The 20004-nt window shown below is 47.9% G+C and overlaps 3 protein-coding genes across 4 annotated transcripts in view; 1 reads left to right on the forward strand and 2 right to left on the reverse strand.

Moving 5' to 3' along the window:
- LOC133141235 (protein HIRA) overlaps positions 1 to 13843 on the reverse strand; it is a 25882-nt gene extending 12039 nt beyond the window's left edge. Inside the window, exons 1-20 of the mRNA XM_061261712.1 lie at positions 13471 to 13843; positions 12466 to 12528; positions 12117 to 12227; positions 11911 to 12001; positions 10025 to 10119; positions 8596 to 8691; positions 8302 to 8462; positions 7837 to 8004; positions 7630 to 7743; positions 7012 to 7082; positions 6525 to 6630; positions 5995 to 6192; positions 5488 to 5573; positions 3694 to 3870; positions 3307 to 3477; positions 2876 to 3086; positions 2423 to 2521; positions 1627 to 1775; positions 1261 to 1422; positions 891 to 949 (exon numbers count right to left, since the gene is read on the reverse strand). Coding sequence (XP_061117696.1) covers positions 891 to 949; positions 1261 to 1422; positions 1627 to 1775; positions 2423 to 2521; positions 2876 to 3086; positions 3307 to 3477; positions 3694 to 3870; positions 5488 to 5573; positions 5995 to 6192; positions 6525 to 6630; positions 7012 to 7082; positions 7630 to 7743; positions 7837 to 8004; positions 8302 to 8462; positions 8596 to 8691; positions 10025 to 10119; positions 11911 to 12001; positions 12117 to 12227; positions 12466 to 12528; positions 13471 to 13507 — 2425 coding nt within the window. The 5' untranslated portion in view covers positions 13508 to 13843. The remainder of the gene's footprint in view (positions 1 to 890; positions 950 to 1260; positions 1423 to 1626; positions 1776 to 2422; positions 2522 to 2875; positions 3087 to 3306; positions 3478 to 3693; positions 3871 to 5487; positions 5574 to 5994; positions 6193 to 6524; positions 6631 to 7011; positions 7083 to 7629; positions 7744 to 7836; positions 8005 to 8301; positions 8463 to 8595; positions 8692 to 10024; positions 10120 to 11910; positions 12002 to 12116; positions 12228 to 12465; positions 12529 to 13470) is intronic.
- A 9-nt stretch (positions 13844 to 13852) lies between these two features.
- mrpl40 (mitochondrial ribosomal protein L40) lies at positions 13853 to 16052 on the forward strand. Its single transcript, XM_061261715.1, has 4 exons — positions 13853 to 14568; positions 14767 to 14850; positions 15012 to 15167; positions 15299 to 16052. The coding sequence occupies exons 1-4, from the start codon at positions 14507 to 14509 to the stop codon at positions 15606 to 15608; spliced, it is 612 nt and encodes a 203-aa protein (XP_061117699.1). The 5' UTR covers positions 13853 to 14506; the 3' UTR covers positions 15609 to 16052.
- Positions 15957 to 19828, reverse strand: c11h22orf39 (chromosome 11 C22orf39 homolog). 2 transcript variants are annotated; one of them, XM_061261717.1, is made up of 3 exons: positions 19569 to 19828; positions 18567 to 18734; positions 15957 to 16304 (listed from the first exon to the last, which is right to left on the reverse strand). In XM_061261717.1, exons 1-3 carry the CDS (start codon positions 19593 to 19595, stop codon positions 16185 to 16187), a joined length of 315 nt encoding a protein of 104 aa, XP_061117701.1. In that variant the 5' UTR covers positions 19596 to 19828; the 3' UTR covers positions 15957 to 16184. The 2 variants fall into 2 exon arrangements, with proteins under 2 accessions (XP_061117701.1, XP_061117700.1); XM_061261716.1 differs by having other exon boundaries at positions 15957 to 16316; positions 19569 to 19818.
- Positions 19829 to 20004: the final 176 nt, after the last annotated feature.

Below are 20004 nucleotides of genomic sequence, written 5' to 3' on the forward strand. Positions count from 1 at the left end.
ACACATCAAACACACACACACACACACACACACACACATCAAACACACACACACACATCAAACACACACACATCAAACACACACACACACATCAAACACACACACACACACATCAAACACACACACTTCAAACACACACACACACACACACATGAAACAGACACACATCAAACACACACACATCAAACACACACACACATCAAACACACACACACACACACACACACACATCAAACACACACACATCAAACACACCCACACACATCATACACACCCACACACACATCAAACACACCCACACACACATCAAACACACCCACACACACATCAAACACACACACACACACACATCAAACACACACACACACACACACACACATCAAACACACACACATCAAACACACACACATCAAACACACACACATCAAACACACACACATCAAACACACACACACACACATCAAACACACACACACACACATCAAACACACACACACACACACACACACATCAAACACACACACATCAAACACACACACATCAAACACACACACATCAAACACACACACATCAAACACACACACATCAAACACACACACATCAAACACACACACATCAAACACACTCTGTACCGAAGGCAGACACACAGATGCACATACACAGTGCTGTCTGTACCTGAGAACACTCACTCACTCACTCACTCACTCACTCACTCACTCACTCACTCACTCACTCACTCACTCACTCACTCACTCACTCACTCACTCACTCACTCACTCACTCACTCACTCACTCACTCACTCACTCACTCACTCACTCTGCGGCCACCTCAGCTCTTCCCATGACCCTGTGACCCCACGGCGACCTTCTGACCCCAGAGATCTCCTCACCTGATAGGACGGTGTGGAGAGACTCGTTTTTCACCAGAACACTCTGCTTCTGAACGTCCCTGTAAGCAAAGGAATAAACTCGCACCTGACACCTGAACAGAACATTTCACTGCAAATGGCTGGCAAATGGTTAGTTAACCATTTGTTAAAGGGGGGGGGGGGGGTTAGGGTGTGTGAGGGGGAGGTAAAGGGGTGGGGGTTAGGGTGTGTGAGGGGGAGGTAAAGGGGTGGGTGTGTGAGGGGGAGGTAAAGGGGTGGGGGTTAGGGTGTGTGAGGGGGAGGTAAAGGGGTGGGGGTTAGGGTGTGTGAGGGGGAGGTAAAGGGTGGGGGTTAGGGTGTGTGAGGGGGAGGTGAAGGGGTGGGGCCTCACCAGACGGACAGCGTGCCGCAGGTGCTCAGCGCCATGACGAAGGAGGCGGAGCAGTGCAGCGCAGAGGCGGGGCTTGGAAGCAGGATGGCTGGGAGGAGCCGCCGCCCACACGCAGAGAACACGGAGAGAACACGGTCTTCACACGCCACTGCCACCACATCACTGAACACAGAGCACACACAATACCCCAACATCAGCTCCCTAAACACACACACACACACACACACACAATACCCCTACTTCTGCTCACTAAACACACACACACACACAATACCCCTACTTCTGCTCACTAAACACACACACACACACACACACACACACACACACACACACACACTCAGTGGGCGGGGTCGGGGGCGTACTCACCAGCTCCCAGCGGCGATCAGGATGCGGCTGGCCAATAGCGCGTCCCAGTCCCGCCCCTCCCGCGTGCAGCGCAGCTGGCTGAGCCGCACCCCGCCCACCGAGGAGACCTCGTTCTCCACCTCCAGGTACAGAGAGGGCTCCGCGCTGATCTGCACACACACACACAGGTCAGAGAAACACACACAGGTCAGAGAAACACACACACACACACAGGTCAGAGAAACACACACATACAGGTTAGAGAAACACACACAGGTCAGAGAAACACACACACACACAGGTTAGAGAAACACACACACACACACAGGTCAGAGAAACACACACAGGTCAGAGAAACACACACACACACACACACAGGTCAGAGAAACACACACACACACACACACAGGTCAGAGAAACACACACATACACACACACACACAGGTCAGAGAAACACACACAGGTCAGAGAAACACACACACACACACAGGTTAGAGAAACACACACAGGTCAGAGAAACACACACAGGTCAGAGAAACACACACATACACACACACACAGGTTAGAGAAACACACACAGGTCAGAGAAACACACACAGGTCAGAGAAACACACACAGGTCAGAGAAACACACACATACACACACACACACAGGTTAGAGAAACACACACACACAGGTTTGAGATCTGCACACACAGGCAGGTTAGAGAAACACACACACACACACACACACACACACACACACAGGTTAGAGAAACACACACACACACACACAGGCAGGTTAGAGACAGTCAGCCCATGGTCACAGGTGAGCTCACCTGCAAGGAGAAGGCCTTCTGGGCTGTGGGCGTGGGCAGCTTGAGCAGGGCTGCTGGGGCAGGCACTCGCACGGACTCCCTGTCTGAGGGGGGGCCCGCCTGGGGACACAGCCACACCGGCGGGTTAATCCCAGCGGGGTAATCCCAGCGGGGTAATCCCAGCGGGGTAATCCCAGCGGGGTAATCCCAGCGGGTTAGTCCCAGCCTCATCCTGTTCCTGCTGAGCCACTCCGTCCCAAAGAGTCACTCAGCAGAGAAGGCAGTTTAATAACCTGAACCTGTTTTAATGATTAAGTACAATGGAAAAATAACTGACCCTAACCCTAACAGCTCAGCAGGGCCAGTTAGCCAGTGACCCAGTGAGTCAGTTAGCCAGCGAGTCAGTTAGCCAGCGAGTCAGTTAGCCAGCGAGTCAGTTAGCCAGCAAGTCAGTTAGCCATTAAGTGAAGTCACCTGCAGGAGAGGCTGCTGGGTAACGGGGGCAACCATTTTGGCATCTTTCCTGGGACGGCCCTTCTTCTTCTTCTCCACCACCTCGGCACTGTCGAGCTCCGCCTTCCTCTTGGTGAAGCTCAGCGATTTCATGGCGGCCATTTTGTCCTCGCTGTCGCTGCTGGTGTCGTCCTTGGATTTGGGATCCTTTAAAGTGCTGACATCTTTCGGTCTGCGAAGAATCAACCATGAGCGCCATATAACACTCCTTATACCTTTTCAACCAAAAAGCTATCGTTTTGAGCCAGTTTTAAATCCATACTACATTTTCTGAACTTTCGCAATTTTCTCAAGCAAAACCGGTGGAGCCCCTTCACATTGGGCTAGTGACTGAAAGGGTCAGTAGTGCCTTTCTAGATGAGGACAGTGCCTCCTGCTCTATGAGCCCTTACCTATCCAGGGGGAGGCCAATGGCAGAAGAGATTGTCACTCCAGGTGTGGCCTTTGACCTCTCAGTGAATCGGGAGTCCAGTGCTTTCATGGGCTCCATTTTGGCTGCGGAGGTCAGCAGAAGGCTAGTTTTCATGGCGGTGGAGTTCATTGCTGGAGTAGAGGCACCAACACTGGAGAGAGAGGCAGTATCAGAATGCACCCTCCCAATTTACCTGCCCAAACACAGGGCTGAGTCATCCCCGAACTGCTCCTGCCATCTGCTCCCAATCAAACCTTTCCAGCCTTTACCAGCTAATGCTAATTGGCGCTAACGCTAATGGGTGCTAGGGCACAGTAAATGTACATTGGTGTAGTTATATTCTGCTCAATCGTCCTGAGTTACTGACCCATCTTTGGGTTCCTCTGGGGGCTTTCCGGGCGGGGCAGAGGGGGGGTCCTGTGCAGGACGCAGGCCCAGAGAGTTGGCTGTGCTGGAGTCAGAGGAGAGCTGGGGGGTCAGTTGGGATGACATGGAGGAGCCGGGGAGGATGGGAACGCTGTTGAACAGGGCCGGAGAGAAATCCCTGCAGGAAAGCAATGGAATCAGAGCCACAGCAAGGACACAAACTACACAACTACACGACCCTGCTAATAACACCCTAACCCCCAACTACAGTACACAGTGAGATGACCCTGCCAATACAGTCATGACCTACAGTACACAGTGAGATGACCCTGCCAATAACAGCCATGAACTACAGTACACAGTGAGATGACCCTGCCAATAACAGCCATGACCTACAGTACACAGTGAGATGACCCTGCCAATAACAGCCATGACCTACAGTACACAGTGAGATGACCCTGCCAATAACAGTCATGACCTACAGTACACAGTGAGATGACCCTGCCAATAACAGCCATGACCTACAGTACACAGTGAGATGACCCTGCCAATAACAGCCATGACCTACAGTACACAGTGAGATGACCCTGCCAATAACAGCCATGACCTACAGTACACAGTGAGATGACCCTGCCAATAACAGCCATGACCTACAGTACACAGTGAGATGACCCTGCCAATAACAGCCATGAACTACAGTACACAGTGAGATGACCCTGCCAATAACAGCCATGAACTACAGTACACAGTGAGATGACCCTGCCAATAACAGTCATGAACCACAGTACACAGTGAGATGACCCTGCCAATAACAGCCATGACCTACAGTACACAGTGAGATGACCCTGCCAATAACAGTCATGAACTACAGTACACAGTGAGATGACCCTGCCAATAACAGTCATGACCTACAGTACACAGTGAGATGACCATGCCAATAACAGCCATGACCTACAGTACACAGTGAGATGACCCTGCTAATAACAGTCATGACCTACAGTACACAGTGAGATGACCCTGCCAATAACAGTCATGACCTACAGTACACAGTGAGATGACCCTGCCAATAACAGCCATGAACTACAGTACACAGTGAGAGTCAGGGTGCAGAGAGTCGGGGAGGGGTGGGTAAGTGGTACAGTTCTACCCGGGATCCAGTGGGTGGGTAGGGGTGAGTAGGGGTTGAGTTTGGGGTGGGTGGTGGGGGTTGAGTTTGGGGTGAGTAGTGGCTGAGTATGGGGTGGATGGTGGGGGTTGAGTTATGGGTGGGGGTTGAGTTTGGGTGGGTTGGTGGGTGGTGGGGGTTGTGTTTGGGGTGAGTGGGGGTTGAGTTTGGGTGGGTTGGTGGGTGGTGGGGATTGAGTTTGGGGTGAGTGGGGGTTGAGTTTGGGTGGTGGGGGTTGAGTTTGGGGTGAGTAGGGGTAAGGGTTGGGGTTGGTTGAGTTTGGGGTGGGTGGTGAGGGTTGTGGCTGAGTTTGTGTTGAGTAAGGGTTGAGTAAGGGTTGAGTAAGGGTTGAGTTTGGGGTGAGTTTGGGGTGAGTTTGGGGTGGGTGGTGGGGGTTGTGGCTGAGTTTGTGTTGAGTAAGGGTTGAGTAAGGGTTGAGTAAGGGTTGAGTTTGGGGTGAGTTTGGGGTGGGTGGTGGGGGTTGAGTTTGTAGTGAGCAGAGGTTGAGTTTGGGGTGAGTAGGGGGTTGAGTTTGGGGTGAGTTTGGGGTGAGTTTGGGGTGAGTAGGAGTTTGGGGTGAATAGGGGTGAGTTTGGCTGAGTTCGGGGTGAGTGGGGGTTAGGGTGGTACCCGGTGTCCAGCTGGGCGATGCAGAGCGGGGTGATCCTTCTCCTCCCGTCAGCCGTCCTCGTCTCTACCTGCTTCTTCAACAGATTCTAGAACATTCCACCAAAACAGTCACCTCGTAATTCAGCCAATAAGCCACCAAAATGAACAAATACAACTAATTTCACAAGTAACAATCAATGTTTCACTTTTTCAAATGAATGTTTCACTTTTTCAAATGAATGTTTCACTTTTTCTAATGAATGTTTCACTTTTTCAAATGAATGTTTCACTTTTTCAAATGAATGTTTTACTTTTTCAAATGAATGTTTCACTTTTTCAAATGAATGTTTTACTTTTTCAAATGAATGTTTCACTTTTTCAAATGAATGTTTCACTTTTTCAAATGAATGTTTCACTTTTTCAAATGAATGTTTCAGCGTGGGGTTTAGGGTTAAGGGAGTGGGGTTAGGGGTTAAGGGCGTGGGGTTAGGGGTTAAGGGTTAAAGGTGAAAGGGTTGGCAGGCTGACCTTGCGGATGTCCTCCAGGGACTCCCCGTTGACCACGTTGGTGAGTTTGGGCGCGTGCGGCTCCGGGGCCGAGGCGCGCTCAGGGGGGTTGTCCTGCTGGTATTTGAGCATCTCGGGGTTCTCGATGATGGTGGTGGAGAGCTGGGGTTCTGCAGTGATGGCCAGGCTCTTCCCGTAGATGTTCTGGTGGATGGAGTTCTGCAGGAAAACACGCATCCTTACCCCAGGGAAGGAGACGCCAGGCTCCGGGAACACAGCGCTCCAGGTTCAGGATCTCAGGGAGTTTTGTGGAAGAAATCAAAGAGCTTTGGGGCGTTCTGTGAGACACCAGACTGGTGCGGCGTTCTGTGAGACACCATACTGGTGCTGACACGGGAGCCCAGCGCGGTGGACATCGTGTGAATTATGACAAGCAGCCCATTTATTTAAAGGGGCTGAACCATGCAACCCAAGATGGCCCCGCAGAATCCCGCCAGAGCAGGAAAACACAGAGAATGTTTATCGGAAACGCCACAGGCGTACGCAGGTACCTTCTCCTCCTCATTGAGGGGGTCTCCCAGCTCATCCTGGGAGAAATCCAGGAACGCCACGGTTCCATCCATGGAGCACACCAGGATTCCCAGACCATTTAGAGTCCTAGGGGAGAGGAAACACACACCTGTACACACCTATACACTGCCTGACACACACCTGTACACTGACTGACACAGCACACACACACACACACACCTGATGTGCTGCACTGAAACACACACACACACACACACACACACACCTGATGTGCTGCACTCAAACACACACACACCTCATGTGCTGCACTGAAACACACACACACACACACACACACACACACACCTGATGTGCTGCACTGAAACACACACACACACACACCTGATGTGCAGCACTGAAACACACACACACACACACCTGATGTGCTGCACTGAAACACACACACACACACACACACACACACACACACTGAACAGTGGGCTGTGGAGGGGGGTCTCGGGGTCTCACCATGTGATGTCCATGATGGATTTATCAAACAGGTCATGGATCACCACTAGGGGGCGCTTCAGCGATGTCAGCTAAAAAATAAAAACAGTAGAATTAGCAATCTCATTATCAAACTCATGATTCATTCTGAGTGTCTTGGCAGAGGCTCATTGCTACTGAAGACCTGAGCACATCGACAAGGTGTGACAAAAACATCAGCTTCATGTGGTGCTCCGTCCTGAACCTTGAATCAGTGACAAACAAAACACTGGAATTTACTTGTGAATAGAAGGACAAATGTTTGTTCAACCCAGGACATTACCTACAGTGTGCTCAAAAAATCCCTGTCCTAATCCTTACTGCTCCAAGATTCCCTGTCCTAATCCCTACTGCTCCAAGATTCCCTGTCCTAGCCCATACTGCTCCAAGATTCCCTGTCCTAATCCCTACTGCTCCAAGATTCCCTGTCCTAATCCCTACTGCTCCAAGATTCCCTGTCCTAATCCCTACTGCTCCAAGATTCCCTGTCCTAATCCCTACTGCTCCAAGATTCCCTGTCCTAATCCCTACTGCTCCAAGATTCCCTGTCCTAGGATTGGCAGCGTTCCCGGCGGTATTCCTGGCGGTATTCCTGCTTACCCAGACGGAGACGGAGCGGTCTTTGCTCCCCACAGCGCAGCAGCAGTACGGACAGCTTGGCTTCGGAGAGCTCCCGTTCTTCTGCTTCTTTTTAAAGATCTTGGGGTTGAATTTCTGCACAGGAAGGTTGGGGTCAGAACTGCACATTAAAGAGAAGGAAATGGCCCCCGAGCCAAGCCTTGGCCTCTGATTGGCTCCCTCACTCACCACCACGGTCACGGCCTTACGGTGGCCCACAAAGTCCATGTTGGTCCTCCAGCCGTCCCGCTCGATTATCTGCGCCGTGGGCCCGGAGTTGTTCATGGCGTGGGCGGAGACAAGGTACTGTCCATCAGGAGACCAGCTGAGCCTCAGCACATGAGTGGTGCCTCCACACTGATGCACACATGCACAGAAACAGACACACGGAAACGCACACAGACAGAATTTAACGTCGAACATGTGCTGGATTGTACACGCATTGATAAATGGGCAGCTGTCATGGGGCGGTGCCCGTATTGGGCCTGGCAGCCGAGGAGTAACAGAACGCTAATACTCAAACACACAGGAGCAAAAATGCGTCTGCAATGTTTCCATCAGACACCCAACCAGGCTGTCCGCAGAGAGAGGAGGGATTGGCAATACCGTTGTAGTTGAAGATGTTAATTTGGTCCAGGCTCTAGCACGGCTCACCTCGTTGAAGGGCTTAGTGATGTTGGTCTCCAGCTGCCAGTCCATGGTCCTCCACACCTTCAGGCTGTGGTCGTCGGCCTGCGAGGCGATGTACTTGCCCACGGGGTCCCAGGTCAGGCCCTTCACCAGGCCGGTGTGGCCCTTCAGTGACGTCACCATCTCTGCAGAGGGAGAGGCAGAGAGCGGTGTGCTGGGAGCAGGAGGTGAACATCATATTTCACTGCCACGTGGGTCAGGACAGCACTCCTACCTGCACAAAGCAGGACTCACCTTTCCTGCAGGTGTGCTGCTTACCTGGGAACTTGCGGGCGTTCCAAATGACGATGGTGTTGTCCACGCTGCAGGAGGCCAGCCACACGTCATGAGGCGACCATGCCACATCCATCACATCTGAAACACACGCAGCACTAACAATGAAACACACACAGCGCTAACAATGAAACACACCCAACGCTAACACTCAAACACATGCAGCACTAACTATGAAACACACACAGCGCTAACACTCAAACACATGCAGCACTAACAATGAAACACACACAGCGCTAACAATGAAACACACCCAGCGCGAACACTCAAACACACGCAGCGCTAACAATGAAACACACCCAGCGCTAACACTCAAACACACCCAATGCTAACACTCAAACACACCCCACGCTAACACTCACACACCCCACGCTAACACTCAAACACACCCCACGCTAACACTCAAACACATGCAGCACTAACAATGAAACACACGCAGCGCTAACAATGAAGCACATGCAGAGCTAACAATGAAACACACCCAACGCTAACAATGAAACACACACAGCGCTAACAATAAAACGCACAAAACGCTAACAATGAAACACACCCAACGCTAACAATTAAGCATACGCAGCGCTAACAATGAAGCATACACAGCGCTAACAATGAAGCACGAGCAGTGCTAAAAACGAAGCACACGCAGTGCTAACAATGAAGCACAAGCAGCGCTAACAATGAAGGACAAGCAGCCCTAACAACGAAGCACACGCAGCGCTAACAATGAAGCACAAGCAGCGCTAACAATGAAGCACACCCAGCGCTAACAATGAAGCACACCCAACGCTAACAAATGAAATACACGCAATGTTAATACTGAAACACACACAATGTTACTACTCAAACACACACTGCGCTTTCACTGAAATACACACAACGCTAACACTGAAAAACAAGCAACGCTAACACTGAAACACACGCAATGTTAATACTGAAAAGGACACAATGTTACTACTCAAACACACACCGCGCTTTCACTGAAATACACGCAACACTAGCACTCAAACACACGCAACGCTAACACTGAAAAACACACTGCTCTGAACAGCCCAGTCAGACAGTGCTGTCATAAAGGACACGGGATGGGGTCATGACTGCTACTGAACACCCCACAAATAGATGAAGACGAGGATTCTAAATACGTTTTAAAGGAGGACATTAATGTGAGAAAATCATCTTTCAACCACAGATTTCAGTATCATATTTAGACAAAAGCGGAGTTCAACAGTGCTCCAATTTTAATAACGTAACTGGATGCTGGAGCACATGTTCACACTCTCACTCTCACACTCTCACTCTCACACTCTCACACTCTCACACTCTCACACTCTCACACTCTCACACTCTCACACACTCACACACTCTCACACTCTCACACTCTCACACTCTCACACTCTCACACTCTCACACTCACCCCCTGTATGGTTCCTCAGGATGGTGACACACCTCCACTGCTCCACATTGGCCAGTTTGCTGCTCGACCCGAAAACTGTGCTGGGACCGATATACCTGCACAGGTGTAACAGACAACAGATGCAGCTGCTCATCACCAAGTGGCACTGACACACAGGATTCAGACCAAACTGAATGGCCAGGTTAAGGGCACATCCAGCACAAATTATACAACCTTTATTTACATGAGCAGTCACGGCAAGCATGGCAGTGAGGAGCAGGTTTATGACCCATCAGATGTAGGGTCTATTTAGACTTATCTTTTAGATTTATTAAGTTCTGCTGCTGTAGCCTATCCACTGAGGTTTGACGTGTTGTGTGTTCAGAGATGCTCTTCTGCACACCACTGTTGTGATGTGTGGTTATGTGTGTTCAGAGATGCTCTTCTGCACACCACTGTTGCAATGTGTGGTTATTTGAGTTATGACGTGTTGTGTGTTCAGAGATGCTCTTCTGCACACCACTGTTGCAATGTGTGGTTATTTGAGTTATGATGCGTTGTGTGTTCAGAGATGCTCTTCTGCACACCACTGTTGTGATGTGTGGTTATGTGTGTTCAGAGATGCTCTTCTGCACACCACTGTTGCAATGTGTGGTTATTTGAGTTATGATGTGTTGTGTGTTCAGAGATGCTCTTCTGCACACCACTGTTGCAATGTGTGGTTATTTGAGTTATGGCCCTTCTCCACTGACCGCTCTCATTAACAACGTGTTTCTGCCTGCAGAACTGATGCTCACTGGATGCCTTTTGTTTTTCTCACCCTTCTCTGCAAACGCTAGAGAAGGTTTTTATTTCCTTGTATTTACACCTAGATGTGTTAAACTACTTGGAACATAGCACCTTTCAGACCACCCAATTTTTAGGTGAGCAAAAGTAATGGAAGAGAGTATAAGTAAATTAAAGTAAATAACACTTCATATTTGGTAGCATATCCCGTGCTTGCAATAACTGCATCAAGCCTGCGACCCAAACTGTTGCATTCTTTTGTGATGCTTTCCCAGGCTTTTACAGCAGCCTCTTTCAGTTGCTGTTTGTATTGGGTTTTTCTCCTCGGGAGGTGAAATAAATGCCCATTTGGATTAAGGTCTGGTGATTGACTTGGAGAGTCTAAAACTTTCCACTTTTCCTCCCTAATTTTTTGGTGGTGGCAGTGTGTTTTGGGTCATCGTCTTGCTGCATGATGAAGTTCCTCCCAATTAGTTAGGATGCATTTTTCCATAAGTTGGCAGACAGAATTTTTTGTAGACTTCTGAATTCATCCTGCTGCTACCAGTATGAGTTACATCATCAATATTTCATAATTTCTTATTCAGGACATTCCATGCTCTATCCCCAATACTCGCGCAATGGTTCTGATAGATTTCCCCTCTTTTCTAAGCTTCAAAATGGCTTGATTTTCTCCCAAAGACAGCTCTCTGATCTCAATGTTAGTTTGCCTTTTCTAACACAAATGCAGTCTTCACAGGCAAAACCAAGAGTAGACATTCAAAACTATTTATTTTTTAACCAATCAATCTGACAAGACACATCTGGGTAACAAGACGCACCTGTCAGTCACACGTTCCAGTACTTTTGCTCACCTATAAATTGGGCGGTCTGATACGATGGTGATATGTTCGAAAATGTTTAACAAATCTAGATAAAAATACCAGGAAATAAAAGCTGAAATTCAGATCCGTCATCTCATGTACATCTTTTGACCTCAATTTTCTTCAGTGTCAAAAACAAAGGAATTCACCTGGTCGTTCCAATACTTTTGGAGGGGAATGTATGCCATGTATGTATGCATGCATGTATGCATGTATGAACATATGTCTGCATGTCTGCAGGGTCTCTGCGGTACGTACGCAGCTCTCTTCCAGACCATCACCAGCTTGTCATCGCCCCCAGAGGCCAAATACAGCCCGTTGTTGGACCAGCGCACACAGTTCACGCATGCTGCAGACAAAACAATCACCGCAAGCAACCAGATTTTTACACATTTTACACTAACACACTGTACTGTGTTAAATGTGTGAATATGACAGAACTACAGCGCAATGAGAGGACGTACCCAAGTGATTGTCCATCTGGCAAAGCATCTTGGGAATGTTCTCATTTTTCTCATCCTCCTCCCGGAGGACTGGAGACATGTTCCATATCACCACCTTCCCAGAATCCTCTCCTGTCAAACACGGTATTCATATATGCATCCAATCCCAAACCATGAATATACGCATCCAATCCCAAACCATTTAAGAATTCCATGAATTTCATTCTGAATTTCTTATTGTTACAGAAATTATGGGGACCTAAACATTTTAATTTATTGTCATGCATCTTTCTGAGGATGTTCAGGTTTCTAATCCTAGGAAATAAATAACTATATAATAACTATCTGTGTACCTGCGCTACTCACTTACCCTGCCCGCCAGTAGCAAACTTTGTCCCCTCTGGATGGATGTCAACAGAAAATATCGGCTTTCCTGAAAGAAATACAGAAAGAGGCTTAGGGCTTCAGCAGACAAAAATCTACCCAGAGAGAAAGGGAATGACAAAAAACTTTCTGGTCATTATAAAACCAAAACGAGCAAATTACATTTTAACAGAGTGAGACAATATGCATTTTAAAATTTAAACGGCGTTTTGCGAGCATAGGAAGTAGGTGTAACTCGTTATATCTGTAGCTGTAGCTATAACGTTACATTAAATTGCTGCGAATTCCTTCAAATACTGATGCCAAGCAACACCATCGCAAGAAAGTTAGAAACTGCTTCACAGTTCAGCTTGGCAACTCGTGTTGACTTTGACAAACTGCTAATTCCCACCATTTTGAATGAACGTGTCAGTAATGTTGCATTATAAGCCATCTTGCGAGAGAACATGTTAGCACATCATATATGTCTGGTCTTCCTCTTCTCTCATTACTTAGTTACAGTTTGTTGACATGAAATCGTCCCAGTTGTTGGGCAGCCCAGACTTGTTTTAAATGAGAGAAAAACAGAAGCCATCGCGCCTTATTTAGACGAACAGTATTCTATAAAAACGTGTTACCCTGCAGTTGATGGGCGTTAAAATAAGTTCGTATCTTAGTATTCGACACGAGCCGATGTACCAGTTCATGCAACTTCAAAATGGATCACTCGCCCATGGACGGTTAGTGGACCTGCTGTGACATTTGTTAGCTGACTGGCTAGCTGTATACAAACGTGGACATAACATGCGATATTATGCGTTGTAAACAAATTTACAGAAGAATACGGTCGTTTATGTTAAATATGATCACGCAAATGTGCTTTTAAGTATACGTGCATTCTGAACAGGTGTCCAGCTCTCGTAATCTTAAAGTACTCCCTGCTGTAGCTAGCCTGTACGCTGGCTACCAAAACAACAAAAGCGCAACTTGGGTCTAAGATTCCAGCACTTACCATTGTGACTGACCCAACTTGGTTTCAATAGCTTCATTTCCAGCGCGTAGCTCTGAAAATAAAATAATATCTTTGGAGCCGGCTGCAATATCCCCCCCCCCTTCCCTTCAGAGTTGTTATGTGGTTATCCTTGCACCAAACCCACTCTTGAATTTGTGTATACTTTGAAGGAAAAGCCGGCCGTTACTTCTGTCTTTAGTGAAACTCCATTTCTCGCTCCCTCTTTCGCATCCCTCAGCCCCTGGCAGCAGCCGCAGCAGCAGCAACACAGGAAGTATCCGACCTTTCACGGTGTTCCCCTGGAAACACATGCCCTGCGAAAGGTCAGGTCCGTGATCTCCCCAACACAGGTTTTTGTGCAGCGCTGAGGTCGTCTGCTGATAGCTCCCTAAAGTTGTGTGTGTCTGTTTTCAAAGACAAAAAATGCACTCTGAAAACAGACGGTGTTTCCTGATCGGACGACTCTCATAATAAAAAAGCAACGAGGCCATACAAAACAATAACCATACTCATTATGTTCTCGTTAATATTGTGCTTAGGTTTAGAACTCAAGATTATTCATAACGCTATTTACTCACTGCTCTTCACATACATTGTGTTTAGGGATAAAGGTAAGGTAGTGATTACCGCCAGCGTAATTAATTTGAGATGTTGGTAGATTTGTATTCACGATGGAAGCTAAATGAACCAATACAATAGCAAAAATGCATAAACATCCATTGTCGTGTTTGCTTTGAAGTATGCGTAATCATTGTGGTATTACGAATTTGTGACACACTAAAATTGCATCTCTAGTTCAGCAGCTGCCTTGAAGTTTTCTGCAGTCGTGTGGAACTTAACGTGCCGAGTGTTGTTTTCAGTCGGATAGGGTCGAATGTGGCACAAGGGTAAAACTTGTGTCCAGCGAATGCAATCAAGAGGACAAAGGGTCTGACAAATTGTGCCTCCGTCAAAACGCGCTATTGAAAGTTAATGTCAAATGCCCTGGCGAATTTAGTTGAAATTCCGCCGAGCTAGCAAGTTATTACTGGAAAACATGTTCAGCCTTGTGTCACGCATGGGGACTAAGTTGCTCTCCAGACAGTGTACAGCAGCATGGTAGGTTACGTTCTGACGAACTGGATTTTTGTTGCCAAGTATAAATATGTATAGTTGTTAAGCTATTTTTGAATCTCTGTAACACTAGCATCTGTACAGATCGCAGTCTAGTCCGATATTCATGCTTCTGAATGTATTGTCGTGACCACGAGTTACATCTACAGCGATGACTGCAGTAACCCTGATTTGTTTTGTTAGCCCTTTGACAGGATTTGATGCCCCTCTCAGACAGAGTCACTGGTTTCCCTCAGTGATGGCACTGAAGACGTCTCCCCCTTTAAGGTTTGTGCAGAAGTTTAGTGTTACTGTAGTAAATCAACGTTCCGGAATGTTAGCTACCTGTTTATTCTGAGCCTGCATTTTTGGAGGAAATCACAGTAAATATTGAATATATTTTTTGGTTTTCTACTCTAACCCTTGCTTTAATCTATGATGGAAAATAGAGCAGAGCCCACCAAGAAGAAAAGGGTTGACCCGAGGCGTGAGCAGATCAAGAGGGAGCGTCTCAGGAAGAAACTGAAGAAACTGGAGAAAGTGCCGCCTGAGTTCATACCCATCGATGACTTCCTCACTCCAGTCAGATACCGCGATGAAACCAGGTACACATCACAATCCCATACATCACTCCAGTCAGATACCGCAATGACACCAGGTACACATCAAGTACATACATCAGCCAGACCTGCCCATTACTCCATGACTATCGGTTCCTGATGGGTTTGCTTTTCAGGGTACGCACAGCTCCACAGCTGCAGTTTGAAGAGAGGGAGCACAGGGCTCTGCTCCTGAAAGAGTGGTCCAGGTACAAGCAGTCTCAACACCAGGCTGAAATGGATGCCATCGGCCAGGCCCTGGAGGCTCAGAGGGAGGCTCTGGAGGAGCTCAGGCTGGAGTCGGAGGAGCTGTACTGTGCGGCTCTCATGCCAGACCCTTCACTCCTGCCGCTCCAGCACCAAGGGCCCAGCTACACGCCGGCTAAAGAGAACTATGAGCCCCCTGACGGCAAATACAACGACATCACCAAAGTCCACACCCAATAGGAAAATGGAGTAAGGACGCTGTTGTTGTGAACCAATTATATTTGTGTTCTGCACCTGGGACCTTAAAAACAAGGAACACTGAGACCTACATTACATTCCTGGACAGATATTCAGCCCATTCTGCAGAAACGTAGCCATTTAAAATGGTAAAAATTAAAATTAAAATAGTTGTGGAAACGGGCATGGCTGAAGCGGATCGTTGGCAAGGGCTTAGTGCAGAATGTAAATGTGCAGGGTGCTACACACACAGGTCACATACTCAGAACAGCACATACTGTTCATTTTGATTCTGTGGAAAACTGAAATGTGACTGTCTAAAATTTATGAGTAATGGAAAAATTGAGGATGCCCATTTAAATTGCATTTATTGTTTATGATGTAAAACACACTGCGCATGGCTGTGCAAAGGCCTGCAATAATAATTAAAGATTAAAGATACCATAACCTCAGCCTGAAGGGAACATTATAACATGCAAGACAAGCGAATTCAAGGATTTATGTACAATGAGTGGAAGGGGGTTACATTAGCCTTTGCCATTTTGGCAGTCTTTAGTTGTACATAAATAAGGCCGGTGCTCAGGAGTCCTGGGGCGCGTCCTGGGGGAGAGGCAGGTGCCAGTCTGCGGGAGGACTCTGTCGGAGCTCCCATACGGGAGCGAACTTCCTCTGTCCAGCCAGCCTGGCCCGCTCACTCTGCTGCAGCCGGGCCTGCGACAGACAGCCCAGTCAGGGGAACGCACAGCACAGACAACCAAACAAACATGTTCTTGCTCTAAAAGATTTGATGTATGACATTCTACCATTACAGTGACATCTGTGAGGACCAGAGACCTGCAGACTCAGCATTTTCACATGGTAGGCTAATTTTAAAGCACTGCTGCAGTGCATGGAGGGGCCTACAGTAACTAATCCAAACCACGCTACAGTCTCACAAGCGAACACACAATCGCTTCACACAACTTAATGGGCACCGGTGACCCACACTGATTTGATTGGGTACCTGTAATTTCAAGCTGAACATAAAATGTCTTCCACCGACTAATGTCTGTGTAAGGCCAATTTACAAACTACAGTGTGACATCACAGCATCAGAGGCTGTGGACAGTGTTTTACAATGAGTGTGACCAGGCCTCAGGTGAGAAAAAAGACACACTAAAAAAAGTGAAATAATTGTTGAGGAAACTAAGCTTTGTGGTAAAGTGGCAGGTGTGGTGTGTAATCCTCCCAGTGGATGTCAGAACGGCAGAGTCTCCGACCTCTTTCAAGCGCAGACTGAAGACTCATCTCTTCAGGCTACACCTTTCCCTCCTTAACTCACCACCATGATTTGCCTTACACATGTCACAGACTGTAATAGCACTTATATAGTTGTATAGATATTGTTGTTTTTTGTATTAGCTATTGTTGTACTCTGGGTATTCTAGTTGCCAACTGTGGTATGCTAGTCTGGAAGTTGATGTATTCATCAAGGGTTCTGATTATCTGTATGTTTACACTAGGACTTGGAACTGTACTGTCCTCTCAGGTCCTCTTCGCACTTGTACTTGTGTTTGATCTGCACTTCGTTGTACGTCGCTCTGGATAAGAGCGTCTGCTAAATGCCTTGTAATGTAATGTAATGTAAGCTTTGTGGTAAGGTGGCAGGTGGTAAGGCGGGAAGGTGGCAGGTGTGGCGAGTAAGCTTTGTGGGAAGGTGGCAGGTGTGGTGAGTAAGCTTTGTGGTAAGGCGGGAAGGTGGCAGGTGTGAGTAAGCTTTGGGGTAAGGTGGCAGGTGGCAGGTGTGGTGTGTAAGCTTTGGGGTAAGGTGGCAGGTGTGGTGAGTAAGCTTTGGGGTAAGGTGGCAGGTGTGGTGAGTAAGCTTTGGGGTAAGGTGGCAGGTGTGGTGAGTAAGCTTTGGGGTAAGGTGGCAGGTGTGGTGATTAAGCTTTGTGGGAAGGTGGCAGGTGTGGTGTGTAAGCTTTGTGGGAAGGTGGCAGGTGTGTGTAAGCTTTGTGGGAAGGTGGCAGGTGTGGTGTGTAAGCTTTGTGGGAAGGTGGCAGGTGTGGTGTGTAAGCTTTGTGGGAAGGTGGCAGGTGTGGCGAGTAAGCTTTGGGGTAAGGTGGCAGGTGTGGTGATTAAGCTTTGTGGGAAGGTGGCAGGTGTGGTGTGTAAGCTTTGTGGGAAGGTGGCAGGTGTGTGTAAGCTTTGTGGGAAGGTGGCAGGTGTGGTGAGTAAGCTTTGTGGGAAGGTGGCAGGTGTGGTGAGTAAGCTTTGTGGGAAGGTGGCAGGTGTGGTGAGTAAGCTTTGTGGGAAGGTGGCAGGTGTGGTGAGTAAGCTTTGTGGGAAGGTGGCAGGTGTGGTGAGTAAGCTTTGTGGGAAGGTGGCAGGTGTGGTGAGTAAGCTTTGTGGGAAGGTGGCAGGTGTGGTGAGTAAGCTTTGTGGGAAGGTGGCAGGTGTGGTGAGTAAGCTTTGTGGGAAGGTGGCAGGTGTGGTGAGTAAGCTTTGTGGGAAGGTGGCAGGTGTGGTGAGTAAGCTTTGTGGGAAGGTGGCAGGTGTGGTGAGTAAGCTTTGTGGGAAGGTGGCAGGTGTGGTGAGTAAGCTTTGTGGGAAGGTGGCAGGTGTGGTGAGTAAGCTTTGTGGGAAGGTGGCAGGTGTGGTGAGTAAGCTTTGTGGGAAGGTGGCAGGTGTGGTGAGTAAGCTTTGTGGGAAGGTGGCAGGTGTGGTGAGTAAGCTTTGTGGGAAGGTGGCAGGTGTGGTGAGTAAGCTTTGTGGGAAGGTGGCAGGTGTGGTGAGTAAGCTTTGTGGGAAGGTGGCAGGTGTGGTGAGTAAGCTTTGTGGGAAGGTGGCAGGTGTGGTGAGTAAGCTTTGTGGGAAGGTGGCAGGTGTGGTGAGTAAGCTTTGTGGGAAGGTGGCAGGTGTGGTGAGTAAGCTTTGTGGGAAGGTGGCAGGTGTGGTGAGTAAGCTTTGTGGGAAGGTCACCTTTGCCTCGGCGCTCAGGCTCTTCTCCCACTGGCGGCAGGCATAGTAGTCGTCACGCCACTGCTGGCAGTGGGGAGCGGTGCCGTGGGCGTAGAGCTGGTGGAAGCGGTTGCTCAGGCTCCTGCAGTGTCTCAGCTCACTCCAGTACTCCTCACAGGTCCGGGGGGGCTGGTATGGGGGGAGGGGGGGGTTTAGGGTTAGACTTTGATCAAAACTAGACAAAAAGACATAAAAGCTAGTCCAGCCTCCATTATCATCTCTAAACACCCCAATTATCTGTGCTATCAATGTAGATGATTTTATGAACAGGGAGAAATTTAAACATAATTTATTGGGTAAACTGTGACCATTGCTAAAACAAAGCAAATCAGGTCTCTGCCCGTGTTTTAGTAAGATTAAAGGCATTGAATGAAAGCAGCACAGGATTCTATCTGCACCTGAAGAAAGTAGAAGGTCTGTAACCATGACAAGAGATGCCCACCGGCCCAGTCTGAATGTTGTGATGAGCACAGAATAAACAGCTAAAAACCGCTTCTACTATAATGTGTTCCTGCAGCCACAGCTGCGTCAGGAGCATGCCATAACACCGCATTTAATCACCATTACCTACCACAGAGTCAACAAAACTAAGCGGCACCTGTAGACTATTGTTATACTGTCATGGTATATCACCAACGCACTAGCTGGTTTAGTAGCCATACCATGCGATGTAGTGGCAAATATTACACATTTTTCTAACTTCTAAAAAGACTGCTGTGTGAGCGTTCAGCTAATGAAACAGGACGCAAGGATTTTCCGTTCACTATATGTCATGAGATCAAATGCACACATATAGCAGGCATGCTAGTAAGTCAATAACACAATATTTATGTTTAACTGGTAAGAAGCCAAATAAAAAGTAGGCCGCATTCAACTAAACGTATTTGTTAAATACCTACTCCAGAATGTAAGAGTGTATGCCTTAAGTATTGTTTTGTTTTTTTAAGAATAACATTATCTTACCCTCCAGCGAACATTAGTGTCTGCCATTCCGACTGGAATAACATGCAGCGAAGGGCAACGTGTGATAGCCAATAAACGACTCAGAAATCATTTGAAGTCCCACCTCTTCCGTAAACCAAGTTATGAAGTTGTTATGGTGGTAGTTCCCGGCGTGAAAGTAGAGGTAATATACGGCTCTTCCATACGATAATAGCACAGACGCAGTGACTTCGAAGGGGGCTGGATCTAATGGTGTTTTCTGATGGAACAGAAATGTCCGTTTTCTTATTGAAGGCCATGGGGATATCTACACCAATCACGGAGTACTTTGCTACCCAGAGCAGAACAATACCGACGGTGATTGGCAAGTACTTTCTGGGTAAACTTCCGGGATCCATTACTACAGATCCATTCCATCAGAATGTATGAGTGTAGAAATGACTGATATTCATTTATC

The sequence above is a fragment of the Conger conger genome, chromosome 11 (assembly GCF_963514075.1).
Source record: "Conger conger chromosome 11, fConCon1.1, whole genome shotgun sequence".
Taxonomy (NCBI): domain Eukaryota; kingdom Metazoa; phylum Chordata; class Actinopteri; order Anguilliformes; family Congridae; genus Conger; species Conger conger.

Bases quoted from the DNA above. Each gene is read 5' to 3' on its own strand.
- mrpl40 (XM_061261715.1), top strand. From the start codon at position 14,507: ATGTTCAGCCTTGTGTCACGCATGGGGACTAAGTTGCTCTCCAGACAG. The intron at 14,569-14,766 runs GTAGGTTACGTT...TTGTTTTGTTAG, and splicing joins AGACAGTGTACAGCAGCATG to CCCTTTGACAGGATTTGATG. The intron at 15,168-15,298 runs GTACACATCACA...TTTGCTTTTCAG, and splicing joins AGATACCGCGATGAAACCAG to GGTACGCACAGCTCCACAGC.
- c11h22orf39 (XM_061261716.1), bottom strand. From the start codon at position 19,595: ATGGCAGACACTAATGTTCGCTGGAGG. The intron at 18,735-19,568 runs GTAAGATAATGT...CCCCCATACCAG, and splicing joins ACACTAATGTTCGCTGGAGG to CCCCCCCGGACCTGTGAGGA. The intron at 16,317-18,566 runs GTGACCTTCCCA...TGTCTGTCGCAG, and splicing joins GCCTGAGCGCCGAGGCAAAG to GCCCGGCTGCAGCAGAGTGA.